Genomic DNA, 13,918 nt, shown 5'->3' with positions numbered 1-13,918 from the left:
TGAATATTTAACAGCATTTGCATATTGAGTCACTGAATTTGGAAACCAACTATTTTTAACGTCAAAAGGTCAAAGTTCAACTCGAGGTCAAACTTCTAATATCATCAATTTTCATCTGAAAAATCATCAGTATTAATCCGATTAACCTGAGCTTTGATTAAGATCGTCAATTTTAATCATAATGAAACGGACAATTTGATGTCCATGGCGACTTTATATTTTGGGGAGGGGTGGATTTTGCAAGTATCAGTGCTGTATTAGTGAACGTCTGACTAGTTGCTGTAATATATTGATAAGTTTAGTGCTGTGTTAGCATGTGCCTAACTAGTTGTTTGAATCTATTGATGAGTTCTGTGCTGTGTTATCAAACGTCTAACTAGTTATTTTAATCTATTGATAAGTTCAGTGCTATGTTATAAAACATCTAACTAGTTGTTTTAATCTATTGATAAGTTCAGTGCTATGTTATCAAACGTCTAACTAGTTGTTTTAATCTATTGATAAGTTCAGTGCTGTGTTATCAAACGTCTAACTAGTTGTTTTAATCTATTGATAGGTTCAGTGCTGCGTTATCAAACGTCTAACTATTTGTTTTAATCTATCGATAAGTTCAGTGCTGTGTTATCAAACGTCTAACTAGTTGTTTTAATCTATTGATGAGTTCAGTGCTGTGTTATCAAACGTCTAACTAGTTATTTTAATCTATTGATGAGTTCAGTGCTGTGTTATCAAACGTCTAACTAGTTGTTTTAATCTATTGATGAGTTCAGTGCTGTGTTATCAAACGTCTAACTAGTTGTTTTAATCTATTGATGAGTTCTGTGCTGTGTTATCAAAAGTCTAACTAGTTGTTTTAATCTATTGATAGGTTCAGTGCTGTGTTATCAAACGTCTAACTATTTGTTTTAATCTATCGATAAGTTCAGTGCTGTGTTAGCATATGTCTAACTAGTTATTTAATCTATTGATGAGTTCTGTGCTGTGTTATCAAAAGTCTAACTAGTTGTTTAATCTATTGATGAGTTCTGTGCTGTGTTATCAAAAGTTTAACTAGTTGTTTTAATCTATTGATAAGTTCAGTGCTGTGTTATCAAACGTCTAACTATTTGTTTTAATCTATCGACAAGTTCAGTGCTGTGTTAGCATATGTCTAACCAGTTATTTTAATCTTTTGATAAGTTCAGTGCTGTGTTATCAAACGTCTAACTAGTTGTTTTAATCTATTGATAAGTTCAGTACTGTGTGATCAAACGTCTAACTAGTTGTTTCAATCTATTGATAAGTTCAGTGCTGTGTTATCAAACGTCTAACTAGTTGTATTAATCTATTGATGAGTTCTGTGCTGTGTTATCAAATGTCAAACTAGTTGTTTTATCTCTTGATAAGTTCAGTACTGTGTGATCAAACGTCTAACTAGTTGTTTCAATCTATTGATAAGTTCAGTACTGTGTGATCAAACGTCTAACTAGTTGTTTCAATCTATTGATAAGTTCAGTGCTGTGTTATCAAACATCTAACTAGTTGTTTCAATCTATTGATAAGTTCAGTACTGTGTGATCAAACGTCTAACTAGTTGTTTCAATCTATTGATAAGTTCAGTGCTGTGTTATCAAACGTCTAACTAGTTGTTTCAATCTATTGATAAGTTCAGTGCTATGTTATCAAACGTCTAACTAGTTGTTTTAATCTATTGATAAGTTCAGTGCTATGTTATCAAACGTCTAACTAGTTGTTTTAATCTATTGATAAGTTCAGTACTGTGTTATCAAACATGTAACTAGTTATTTTAATCTTTTGATAAGTTCAGTGCTGTGTTATCAAAAGTCTAACTAGTTGTTTTAATATATTGATAAGTTCAGTACTGTGTTATCAAACATGGAACTAGTTATTTTAATCTATTGATAAGTTCAGTGCTATGTTATCAAACGTCTAACTAGTTGTTTTAATCTATTGATAAGTTCAGTACTGTGTTATCAAACGTCTAACTAGTTGTTTTAATCTATTGATAAGTTCAGTACTGTGTTATCAAATATGTAACTAGTTATTTTAATCTTTTGATAAGTTCAGTGCTGTGTTATCAAACGTCTAACTAGTTGTTTTAATCTATTGATAAGTTCAGTACTGTGTTATCAAACATGTAACTAGTTGTTTCAATCTATTGATAAGTTCAGTGCTGTGTTATCAAACGTCTAACTATTTGTTTTAATCTATCGACAAGTTCAGTGCTGTGTTAGTATATGTCTAACTAGTTGTTTTAATCTATTTATGAGTTCAGTGCTGTGTTATCAAACGTCTAACTATTTGTTTTAATCTATCGACAAGTTCAGTGCTGTGTTATCAAACGTCTAACTAGTTGTTTTAATCTATTGATAAGTTCAGTACTGTGTTATCAAACATGTAACTAGTTGTTTTAATCTTTTGATAAGTTCAGTGCTGTGTTATCAAACGTCTAACTATTTGTTTTAATCTATCGACAAGTTCAGTGCTGTGTTAGCATATGTCTAACTATTTGTTTTAATCTATCGACAAGTTCAGTGCTGTGTTGGCATATGTCTAACCAGTTATTTTAATCTTTTGATAAGTTCAGTACTGTGTGTAGTTGCTCTCACCGTCCTAATTATAATTATTTCACCTGCAACCGTACTATTTAATTTTTTAGGAATGTTGTTGTCTAAGAAAGGCATTTGTTCAATGTGAAATGCAAAGGCGTCTCGTTTATCAAATACTTCGGTGCAAAATTTATTATTATCGATATCAATTTGTAATTCGAAAAAGGAAACTGAAGTGGAAGTTTGGTTTTCCTTTTTTAATTCAAGTTCTTTTGGACATATGTCATTATGAAGTTGATGAAATACAAATCCATCATTAATTGCATTATCATGTAAATCATCAATTAATCTAAAGAAGTTTCCACACCTTCGCACAGTTGTTAGTTTCTTCCTGCACATGTTTTGGCCACAATGAGACTCTCACATGTGCAGGAACCTTCTGCAAATACTTCATTTACCTCTCTGTCCAATCACACACACATGAGCGATTGATTGAAAAACCTTGCGTCCCGCTGCGCCGACAGGGGGGCTCATAAAATTATGGCTAAAATTGAAAATTCCATGCTTGCATTCCACTTCCGACTTTGCTTTTCAATGTCCTTACCATTTCTTTGAAACAGTAAACAACATCCTAGCAACCATGATTCTATCCATGTGGAAAAAGGCATTGTTGGCAAATAGATTCCGCCAGTGTGCTTTTTTAAAGGCCAAATACATTTCAACTTAAACACTTTCAGGATATGGCTGAGATATCGAGTTTGAAGAGAAATTGTACATAGTGGAAAGAAAATAGCACTTATGTAAGGAAGACCGACAGAGAAATCCTGACTTGTCAGGTTGCGAGAAGCCAAGTAGGTTAGATGATATTTCCAGACAGATCACTTTTGTCCATCTGCTGCACATGTGTCTCTCGAGCATTTGGAGGGTATTTGAAAGGTTCTACGATTGAAATACTCACAATTGTCTAACACATACCATCTTTTTTTCTTTTTCTGTACATAAGTGTGTATATATATATATATATTGTTGCGGATATGAGGATTGTATTTTTTTTATTGTGTTGTATTGTATTGTAAATTGTTATGAATTATTGCTTATTCTGAAGCCTCCTGCCTCCAGTGTTGTATAAAGGTCAAAGGGCGTTCCCGTAATTAGTCCATAAAGCATACACGTCAGCCAATCATAGATTTCCCCCCTGGTTGATAGATATATCTTTATTATGTGTATTAGGGTAAGGCCTTGTTTTCCATTAAGATGACACTCCATTGCACTGCATTAAATAAGAGTAGATCCCCTTTCGTCATGGCCAAGCCTCAATTTGCCAATTACATCCCCTACAAAACCACCATTGAACATGTGCTCGGGTCGGGGAAGAAAGGCGTGCCCGCCCGTCGTCATAAAGGGCGGAGCCAGAGGGTCGCGCGACCAACCATGGCCGAGGTGAGCACACCGATGGGCGTGTCCTGAAGGCCGGCGGCTTAATCGCCGGAGGCGCTATAAAGGCGCGCGCGCAAGGACGTTGTAGAGTGGAGTTGGTTGCGTGGTGGTGGTCAGTTGTTGCGTTGGTTGCGTTGGGTTGTCGATGGTGAGGAGTGGTCGGACCAAGAAAGAGAAAGAGTTGTTGGACCAAGAGAACATAGAGAACATCCAAGGAGAGGACATCCCAGAAAGCACAAAGCCTGTTGTAGTCCCGGAAAAGCACGCGACGTCCACAGCAGCAGCAGCAGCGGCGGCCACAGCAGCAACAACACTCAACAGCCGCTTGGGGCCTGGACGGCGGTTTTGAGCAGGGCCGCGAAGGAACGGCGGCTGCTAAATGCGCCGATCGTGCTGCACAATACAACTCCAAGCCATCCACCTCCGCCATTCCTATCATCATTCCCCGTGTGAGTCGTCTTCGTTTGTTCTGTCCTGGGTATTAATTAAGTCCGTTTAGATAAGCTAGCGATTTCCACTGTGTCTCTAAAATCTTCTGTATATTATTTTCTTATCTTCCTTCTTGGTTATTTTGAGCCTGTAAATAGTAAATAAATTAGATTCGTATTTCCAACCTTTTTGTCTGCTTCTTCTTCACATCCGTGTCGCCTTAGTCTTTTCCCTATTGAATATCTGTGGCACGATCTGGCCAACGTTCGGGAATCGGGTTAGTCGGGGTAACTGTACGACCGCGGGGCCATCCGCTCGGCAAACATAACATCTTATCCGCGGGCCGTAACAATTGGTAGTCAGGAGTTGGGATTCGAACCTGGGACTAAATTTATTTAGCCCAAATTTTGGGGACACCAATTGTACTATTGGCCGTAACAATTAGTGTCTGGGAGTGAGATTCGAGGCCCGAACCAAATTTTTAAAACGTCTAAAAGAAAAAAATTTGGTTAAAATTTAGAGCGGCCGAAATTTGTTTTTTAAATCCCAAATTGAGTCGTGCCATGGACAATCAAGGCGATCGGATGCCGGTGGGAGAGATAGATGGGGTAGAATCGACCCAGGACCTCGGGGAAATGTATGTGGAGGAAAGGGAGGAGGAGAACAATGGCAATGTGGTTGAGGGGGTTTCAGGCGCGCAAAATGGAGCCCTCGCGCACGTGGTTGGAGAGGTGCAAAATGGCGCCTTGTAAGAGCGCGCGGTAGCCGAGCCCGCTGTATCAGCGGGCTTTAACATGCAGCCGTTTGACATGCAGCAGTTCATGGCACGGTTCGGCGAATATATGGCGGAGTCGAAGTGCGACAACGAAAAAAGAAGCAGAGAAATGAAAGAAATGAGGGACGAAGCGAGGGCTGATAGTGAGAAAATGGAAAACAGAATGGGGGAGCGACTAGGAAATCAAATCGGGGGGTTAGACAAGAAATTTGAGGGGTTAGACAAGAAATTTGAGGGGTTAGACAAGAAATTTGAGGGGTTAGACAATGGGATAGAAGGGGTGAAAAATGGGTTAAGGGGGTTAGAAAACACAATGAACGACAAATTGCGGGAAGTAGGGGAGCAATCCGCCCGGGAAATCAAACGGATGGGGAACCAGATAGAGGAGGTGAAAATCGGGTTAGAAGGTAAATTGGATGCTCAGAGGGATGAATTGGGACAGATGAGGGTGGCATCTACAAAAGAGATGGAGGAGATGAAAGAGGAGATACGACGAGGTGTAAGTGAGGAGGTCTCGGGGGTACGCGAGGAGGTAAAGCGAGGTGAGAAGCATATGGAGAAAGAGGTGAGGAATAATACGGCTAGGTTACAGGGGGGCATAGAGGGTCTGACGAGGGGAGTAGAACAGCTGACAATGGGACAAAAAGAACTAGTGGATCAAGTAGAAAAGAATACTGCAGTAATCGGGGGGTTAAAAGCGACACAAAAGGACATTAAAAATGAATTAATAGTGACACAGAGGGAATGTCAGATGGTACGTGAGGGACTGACAACGAGGTTGGACGAGGTGACAGAAGTAATGGAGACGAAGGACCGGGAGGTGAGGACGCATATAGAGATGGTCAAGGTAGCGTTAGAGGAAGAGATAGAGGAGACGCACCGGGAAATGAAGGAGGTAAAGGAAAAATTAGAGGAAGTGGAAGAGGAGGTGAGTGAAATTAAGAAGAGACGGACAGAAACTAAGAGAAAAATACAGGAGGAGGTGATGGAATATGTGCAAGGTCGGTGCTCAACTCGTGATGATGTGCTCGCAAACCAAATAAAGAGTTTGCAGGTGGCGAAGGAGGTGCGGAGACGAGGTGCCAAGGTGAGTGGCGATATAAACGGAAATGCATATGATGTGAGGGGAGCTTCAGTCGGCTTGGGGGTTGATTTGGATCCGGGTGTTCGTGAGAGGCCGTTGGTGAAGTGTGCGACAGGTCCGGTGTGCGAAGGAGGAGGTGTGCGAGAATGTCTGACTCTGGGGTGTGTGAGGAAAAAGTGTGCGCCGAGGAGTGAGTGTGCTGTCGAGAGTGAGTTGGTCGTAGCGCGTGTGCGAGGGAGCACATGGAAGCGCGTAGTGAGGAGTGTTACAGAGGATGTAACGAGAGAGTGTACACCTGTGGTGAGTGTTACGGAGGGAGTAACGAGAGAGTGTGCGCAAGAGGATGCGCGAGAAAGGTGTGTAACGGACGGGTGCATGGGGAAAGAGTGCGCTGTCAAGAGTAAGGGAGAATGCACGCCTGTGGTGAGTGTTACAGAGGGTGTAACGGGAGAGTGTGCGCAAGAGTGTGCGCGAGAAAGGTGTGTAATGGACGGGGGCATGAGGACAGAGTGCGCGGTTAAGAGTGAGGGTGAATGCGCGACCGAGTGTGGTGGTAAAAGTAGTAAGAGTGACACGGAGCGTAAGTTGGTTGTGGCAGGTGAGAGAGGATGTACACCTGGAATGGAGGGATGCACACCTGGAATGGAGGGATGCACACCTGGAATGGTAGAGCGCGTATGGGAATGCACGCTGGAACTGGTAGTAAGGCACGTGGTTGGGTGTGTGAGTGAGAGCACACCTGTGATTGTCACAGAGGAGGTGACCGAGGAGGGGGCGCGAAGAGGTGTGTTGGTGAGGTGTGCGAACGACGAGTGTGTGCAAAGGTGTGCGGTGGTCAGGTGTGTGACCAAGTCAGTGAGCGAAAGAACGAGTACAATAACGAAGTACGCGGGGTGTACGGGCGGCGTTGGTGCACCGAGCTCGGTGAGGGTGAAAGGGGTAGCGTATGCGTGTGAGCATGCAGGTGAGGCATCGACGGTAACCGGGTTAGTGGTTAGAGCGATTTATAGCCGAATCGGGCCCTCGGTGCGCGCCGAGCAGCTTCGCGTGCCGCGAGGACCAGCGGGGATCCGAACCACGGCAGTTTCGAAAGAACCGCCGTACGCGATCCACGCCGGGCCGCGCTTTGAACGGCCGCGTCCGTGCTCCACTAGGCGGAGCGGGCAGCCCGATAGGAAGGGTCGTCATGGCGACCCCTTTTTGTTGAGGCGTTCCGGCAGGTCGAGATCGGGCCATTGGATGGCTCCGTGCCGAGGTGGTGCGTGGGATCTCGGCCCAGGTAAACCTCCTTCCCTGCACCGAATGCCGGACGTATCCAGCCGCCGGCACCAAGCAACCCGCATTCATTGCTCGGCTTTACGAAGCCGAGCTTTAGAGGTGAATTGGCGCACTGAGAGGCACTAGTGAGAAGACTGATGAGAATAGTGGTTTGGACCCAAAATTAGGAAAACAAAATTTGATGATTGGCAAAGGATTGGCAGTAATGATTGGCAGATGATGGGTAGTGATTGGCAAATTTTTGATTGGCTGAAATTTGGTGTGCAAAATTGGTAGTGGGAGATACCCGCTGTGATGGGATGGTAACTCTGCCATCTCTCACAAACGGGGGCAAAGGAGCACTAGTTTTATGGGGTTTATGGCAGTGTAAGCTCGCCGAGGGAGGGTTTGGATAATGTGTAGGGACCTAGAAGATGACCTTAGGTAACGGTAAGGTTAGGTAGTGACAACGATACCGGTAGTGGGGACGCAGGTAGATTAGTTTGGATGATAATGACGTGGTATGTGCTTAGTTTAAAGGGAAGACGGGGAGCACTAAGTTAGCAGGGCACCAGGTAGTTCAGATGATGCCGTGTGAGTGTTGGAGGTGTATTCAAATGTATTGAGCAGGGTATGAGTAAATGAGTGTGAGTTGTAGTGAGATTGCACAGGTGTGCAACTGAGCAGGTGGATGGAGCAGTGTGTGAGTGAGTGATGGTGATGTGCGTTGTGTTGACCAAATGGTCCAGGAAGGAAGGAGGGTGCAGGTGGCACCAGGTGTGATTGCACAGGTGTGCAACAACAGGTGTATGAAGAACAGGTGTATGGAATAAATGGTAGTGTGGATTATATGGAGTATTGGAATGGATGGTCGTGGAGTGAGTATGGTGGAAACTATGGAGTGGAGTGGATGGTGCAAAGGTGTGAATGGGGGAAGAGTGGACCCCCATCACGAATACCCGGGGCGGGTAGTGTAAGTGTTAGGTAGAGGGTACAGGTAAATTGTGGTTGGATATTGGCATCTGTGGTGCGGGTGAAAGAATGGTATTTGGATGGGTGCATTAGTGTTGTGGAAATGGCTGGGCGTGTAGCCTGTTAGTGTGTGTAGTTGGTTTGGGCACTCCACCACTGTGAGGATGTCGGCCAGGTGAGGCCGCAGGTGGGCTCTGGGAGCCGGTAGAGTTGTTGTGGATGGGGCCCGAGGATCCGGAGGACGGACCCGGGTAGCCCAGTGCCAGAGGGCACCAAGGGGTGACAGAGCCAGGAGGGGCCTTCCCCAGTTAGTTAGGTTAGGGTGAGGAGCTAGGTAAGCTCGGGTGGCAACTGCAGTGGTGGAGGTGTGCAGGTGGGTAGACCTGCTGCGAGAGCTACACGCCCCAGTCCTGAAATTGTGCAAGGGCACAGGGAGTTGCATCGGGGGAGTGAGACCCCAAATTGAGAAGCACCACAGTTTGGTCAATGGGAATTGGTTTTTAGAACCCATAGTGTAAGATGGCCAATGGATTAGCAGGGAAAGACCCCGGGTAGTGTAAAGTGTGTTAAAGTCATTTAGAGGATAGTTCGGATTGAAGTCTCCTCGCACCATCTGCATCCACTCACCTGAGATGACGTACCTCCACACCATGCCAGGTTGTTTTATTATTTTTATGATGCAAATGTTTGGAATGTGAGACGCATCATGACTTGGGTGTGACATTGTGCTGGTTGTTCCATCTCTTCCTCCTTATGAGGATTGATGATGAATTGGGTGATGGCAAATTTTGGATAGAGGGATTGTGGAGACGAATTTGGTATAGGGGAAATATGGGGAAGACGTGACAGTAGCGACGAATTTGTAAATGTGTAGATTGTTGTACATATGGGGTAAGGGCAAGGGTAGTGTAGGTGACAGGGGGGGTGACGTACGGTAGGGATGAGCTTTCTCACTTCGCTCTCCGTACGCACTTCACCTTGCATTGCCTTGTTTGATGTGTACCCTTGTGACCTTACCCCTCGCTCATCTGTCTCTCCCCCCCTTTGTCTCCCACATGAGGACCTGTGCGCCACTGGGCGCGGTGGGGAACGTGCGTGAGTCCGCCATTGTGCGCCCAGAACTCCCAGAACTAGCTGTCTGCATCAATGCACCACATTATGGACCACATGTCTGTGGCCGAGCACCACTTATGGACCCCATGGGTTGGGGCATGGCCCCTCTGCTGGAACCGGCCATGAAGGCCCGAAATCTTGCTGGCGGACCTTGATCACAGGGCACCGATGCCCCATAGGTGAACCACACTAGTCGGCCCTGTGGGCCATAAATAAAATAAATAGACATGGACACGTTGGGTGCATTTTAATAGTGCAAATAGGCCGCCAGCAAGGGAAGATGACAACACCAGGAAAATAATAATAGCCAGCAGAGGGAGCCGAAGAGCAAGAGACCACCTGCAGGGTTAGGGGTTGTTGTTTTTATTTTTATTGATGAACAGTGATGACTGTGCACCGATTGGTGCTTGAGGGTGTGTTGGTGCGTTTATGGGTGCTTTCATGGTGCATTGATGCAGAGCAGACTGTCTCCCCCCCAGAAAGAACAATCACAGGTCCTGGGTTGCGTTTGTAAATAAAATAGCGTCATTGTAAATAATGCTCCCCACCGTAAATGTATAGTTTGAAGACCATTCCGCAATTCGGTTAGCTGTGGGCGTGAGTCTGTTAGGTAGGGTGCAATGGAGCAGCGGGACATATTTATTTATGTTTTAAAACTGTCGCACTCAGGGTCAGGTTAAAAGTAGCGGGAACTACACCTACGTGTCACACCAAGCTAAAGTTATAGGCCCGGGACGTGCCTAAGAGGAGGAGGGTGCAGTGTTGCGGATATGAGGATTGTATTTTTTAAATTGTGTTGTATTGTATTGTAAATTGTTATGAATTATTGCTTATTCTGAAGCCTCCTGCCTCCAGTGTTGTATAAAGGTCAAAGGGCGTTCCCGTAATTAGTCCATAAAGCATACACGTCAGCCAATCATAGATTTCCCCCCTGGTTGATAGATATATCTTTATTATGTGTAATAGGGTAAGGCCTTGTTTTCCATTAAGATGACACTCCATTGCACTGCATTAAATAAGAGTAGATCCCCTTTCGTCATGGCCAAGCCTCAATTTGCCAATTACATCCCCTCCAAAACCACCATTGAACATGTGCTCGGGTCGGGGAAGAAAGGCGTGCCCGCCCGTCGTCATCAAGGGCGGAGCCAGAGGGTCGCGCGACCAACCTGGCCGAGGTGAGCACACCGATGGGCGTGTCCTGAAGGCCGGCGGCTTAATCACCGGAGGCGCTATAAAGGCGCGCGCGCAAGGACGTTGTAGAGTGGAGTTGGTTGCGTGGTGGTGGTCAGTTGTTGCGTTGGTTGCGTTGGGTTGTCGATGAAAGTTCATCTTTCAAATTCCATCAACAAACTTAGGTACATCATGGAGGATGAAGGTTGTGATTAACTGCAAAATGAAAGTTCCTTTTGTGCCATTTATTAAGACTTGAAGGGGGTATACCTCGTAAATACCTTTAAAGAAGAATTATTTTTTAAGATTATAAAATTAATAAAATCTTCATAATTTAATCTTATTAAATAATAATAATCTAATTAATAATATTTAATAATAATCAATAATGATATAATAATATTATTATAATAAGATATAATGATATACTGTATATTATTATAATAATATTAATATATAATATAATAATTATAATTATAATAAATTAATTATAATATAATAATAATATATAATATTATTACATAATAATAACAATAATAAATATGATGTTATAATATTAATATAATATTAATATTATATATTAATATTAATTAATAATAATATTAATAGATAATATAATAAATTATAAATAATTATAATATTAATAACTAATAATTAAATCATTTAATAATATAATAATAATTATTAATATATTAATCATTAATATTAATATTATAATATATTAATATAATCATAATATAATAATAAATTAATTATTAATTTAATATATTCATTATTATTAATAATAATAATAATAAATAAATAATAATAATAAATTAATTAATTATAATTAATAATAATAATCATCTTATTAAATATTAATTTCAAATTTAATTATTATTATTATTATTTATTTAGAATTTAAAGATTTTTTAGAATACCTTTGAAGAGTTTAAGGGGGCTGAAAGGGGGGCAGGGGTGGGGGAAGGACAGGTAACACTGGTTGTTGTTGAATTTTTGCTTGATGAGAAAACGATGTTACCTGCATCCTTGATCCTCTTCAGCACCTTCCAGCAGAGGTAAATCAGAACACCGACCGGTCTCTGAGGCCCAGGTTAGTCCAGCCTCGCAGCACCTTTCCACTGTGTCCTCCGCCGAGGCTATTTCAGAACCAGGGGACAAAACACGAAATTAATTTAACCAAAGATGTTTCTCAAGTTTCTTATGAGTAATTTTAGCCATCCACACATTGTTTTTAAAGGGTGTTTAGGAGTCAAAGAATCTAGGGTTGCAGTGAATTGGTACTACATTCTTTACATTTAAATATTGTACTCATAATGAGGTCGAAAAATAGGACCGTGGGTCCTGAAGCTCACCTGGATCAGGAGCAATAGCCTCTCAAATCCCCCTTTACTTAGACCCACTTAGATCCTGATATTTTTAATGCCGTGAACAAACTTTGGTACATCACGGGTGATGATTGTGGACAAGTTTCGTCGAAATTATTGTAAGTGTAGTCTCAGCGAAGAGAGGAAATACCTATTTTGGAGAGGGGGGAGGGGTCTACCTAACCCTGTTGATGTTGATTAATAATTTAACTCTGCCCCCACCGTGAACCCCCCCCCCCCCCCAGAACCCGATTTTTAAAATTCCGTCAACAAACTTAGGTACATCATGGAGGATGAAGGTTGTGATTAAGTTTCAATGAAATCAATAGTGTGTGTAGTTTCGGAGAAGAGAGCAAATACATATTTTGGGGGAGGGGGAGGGAGTTTAACTCTGCCCCCACCGTGAACCCCCAAAATGAGTGCAGATGTTGATGCAGTCAATACACCGTCCTTATGCATCAGCTATGTAGCTAATGGCCAAGTTTCATCAACATTGTGTGTTTAGTTTCAGAGAAGAGAGCAAATACCTATTTTTGGGGGAGGGGTGGAGAAGGGGGGAGGGTCAAAATCCCCCCACCTCCCATAGATCCCCAAAATGAGTGCAGATTTTGATGCAGTAAATACACCTTGCTTAGATATCAGATATGCAGCTAATGGCCAAGTTTCATCAACATCATGTGCCTAGTTTCGGAGAAGAGAGCAAATACCTAATTTGAGGAGCTCAAATTCCCCACACCCCCGTAGATCCCCTCAATGAGCGCAGAATTTGATGCGGTCAGTACAACTTCGTTAGGCAACAGCTATGTAGCTTGTGGAGAGGTTTCATCAAAATCGTGTGTGTAGTTTCGGAGAAAAGAGCAAATACCTAATTTGGAAGGGGGTCAAACACCCCCACCCTCCGTATATCCCCTTATTGAGCGCAGATTTTGATGCGGTCAGTACACCTTCGTTAGGCAACAGCTATGCAGCTTGTGGCCAAGTTTCATCAAAATTGTGTGTGTAGTGTTGGAGAAAAGAGCAAATATCTATTTTTTCAACCCCCCCCTGTAGAACCCCCAAATTAATAAAATCATAAATAGGATAATAATAATTTTGGCCAATATATAATTCGGCTTATGGTGTTGTTTTGAATTGACCAAATTAATTAACCCATAATGTTGACCCACAAGATGAGTAATTACGTCAGCATGTAAGTATGAAGCACTCAACGTTTGGTTAATCCTCTGCCAAAATCGATATCTGATTTCATGGTGACTTTCTTCAAAATCACTCATCCTTTTCGTAATAATAGGCAGAACAAGTTCAACAATAATTACATCGATTGAAAGTCTTTTTGTCCAATATTCCATTCCAATTGTCGAGGTACAATTGCGTTTTCGGACAAAGCAACAGCAATTATTGTTGTGTATCCTCCGCATCGACAATCGTGAGTAATGTTGAGAACATGAACACTCTTACAGACAACAGGGAAGAATAGTTCAGTGATACAGCTGAATGTAAATTAAATATTACCAAATTATACAGCGAAATGCAATTTAAGGATAGTGGTGGATAAACAGGATGGCTAAGTGGTGGCTAAATGCAAATTAAATATTACCAAATTATACAGCTGAATGCAATTTAAGGATAGTGGTGGCTAAACAGGATGGCTAAGTGGTGGCTAAATGCAAATTAAATATTACCAAATTATACAGCGAAATGCAATTTAAGGATAGTGGTGGCTAAACAGGATGGCTAAGTGGTGGCTAAATGCAAATTAAATATT

At 42.3% G+C, this 13,918-nt stretch overlaps 1 protein-coding gene across 2 annotated transcripts in view; it reads right to left on the bottom strand.

Annotated features, from left to right (window-relative positions):
• LOC137437245 (uncharacterized) overlaps positions 1–13,918 on the bottom strand; it is a 121,478-nt gene that overhangs the window by 32,739 nt on the left and 74,821 nt on the right. For both annotated transcript variants that reach the window (XM_078766295.1, XM_078766296.1), the window contains exon 6: positions 11,808–11,925. In XM_078766295.1, the coding sequence (XP_078622421.1) occupies positions 11,808–11,925 (118 nt within the window). The remainder of the gene's footprint in view (positions 1–11,807; positions 11,926–13,918) is intronic.

Source organism: Myxine glutinosa, chromosome 12 (genome assembly GCF_964187855.1).
Source record: "Myxine glutinosa chromosome 12, kmMyxGlut1.1, whole genome shotgun sequence".
In the NCBI taxonomy this organism is placed as follows: domain Eukaryota; kingdom Metazoa; phylum Chordata; class Myxini; order Myxiniformes; family Myxinidae; genus Myxine; species Myxine glutinosa.
The sequence above is the reverse complement of the archived record's forward strand: the minus strand, read 5'-3'. Positions and strand labels throughout refer to the sequence as shown.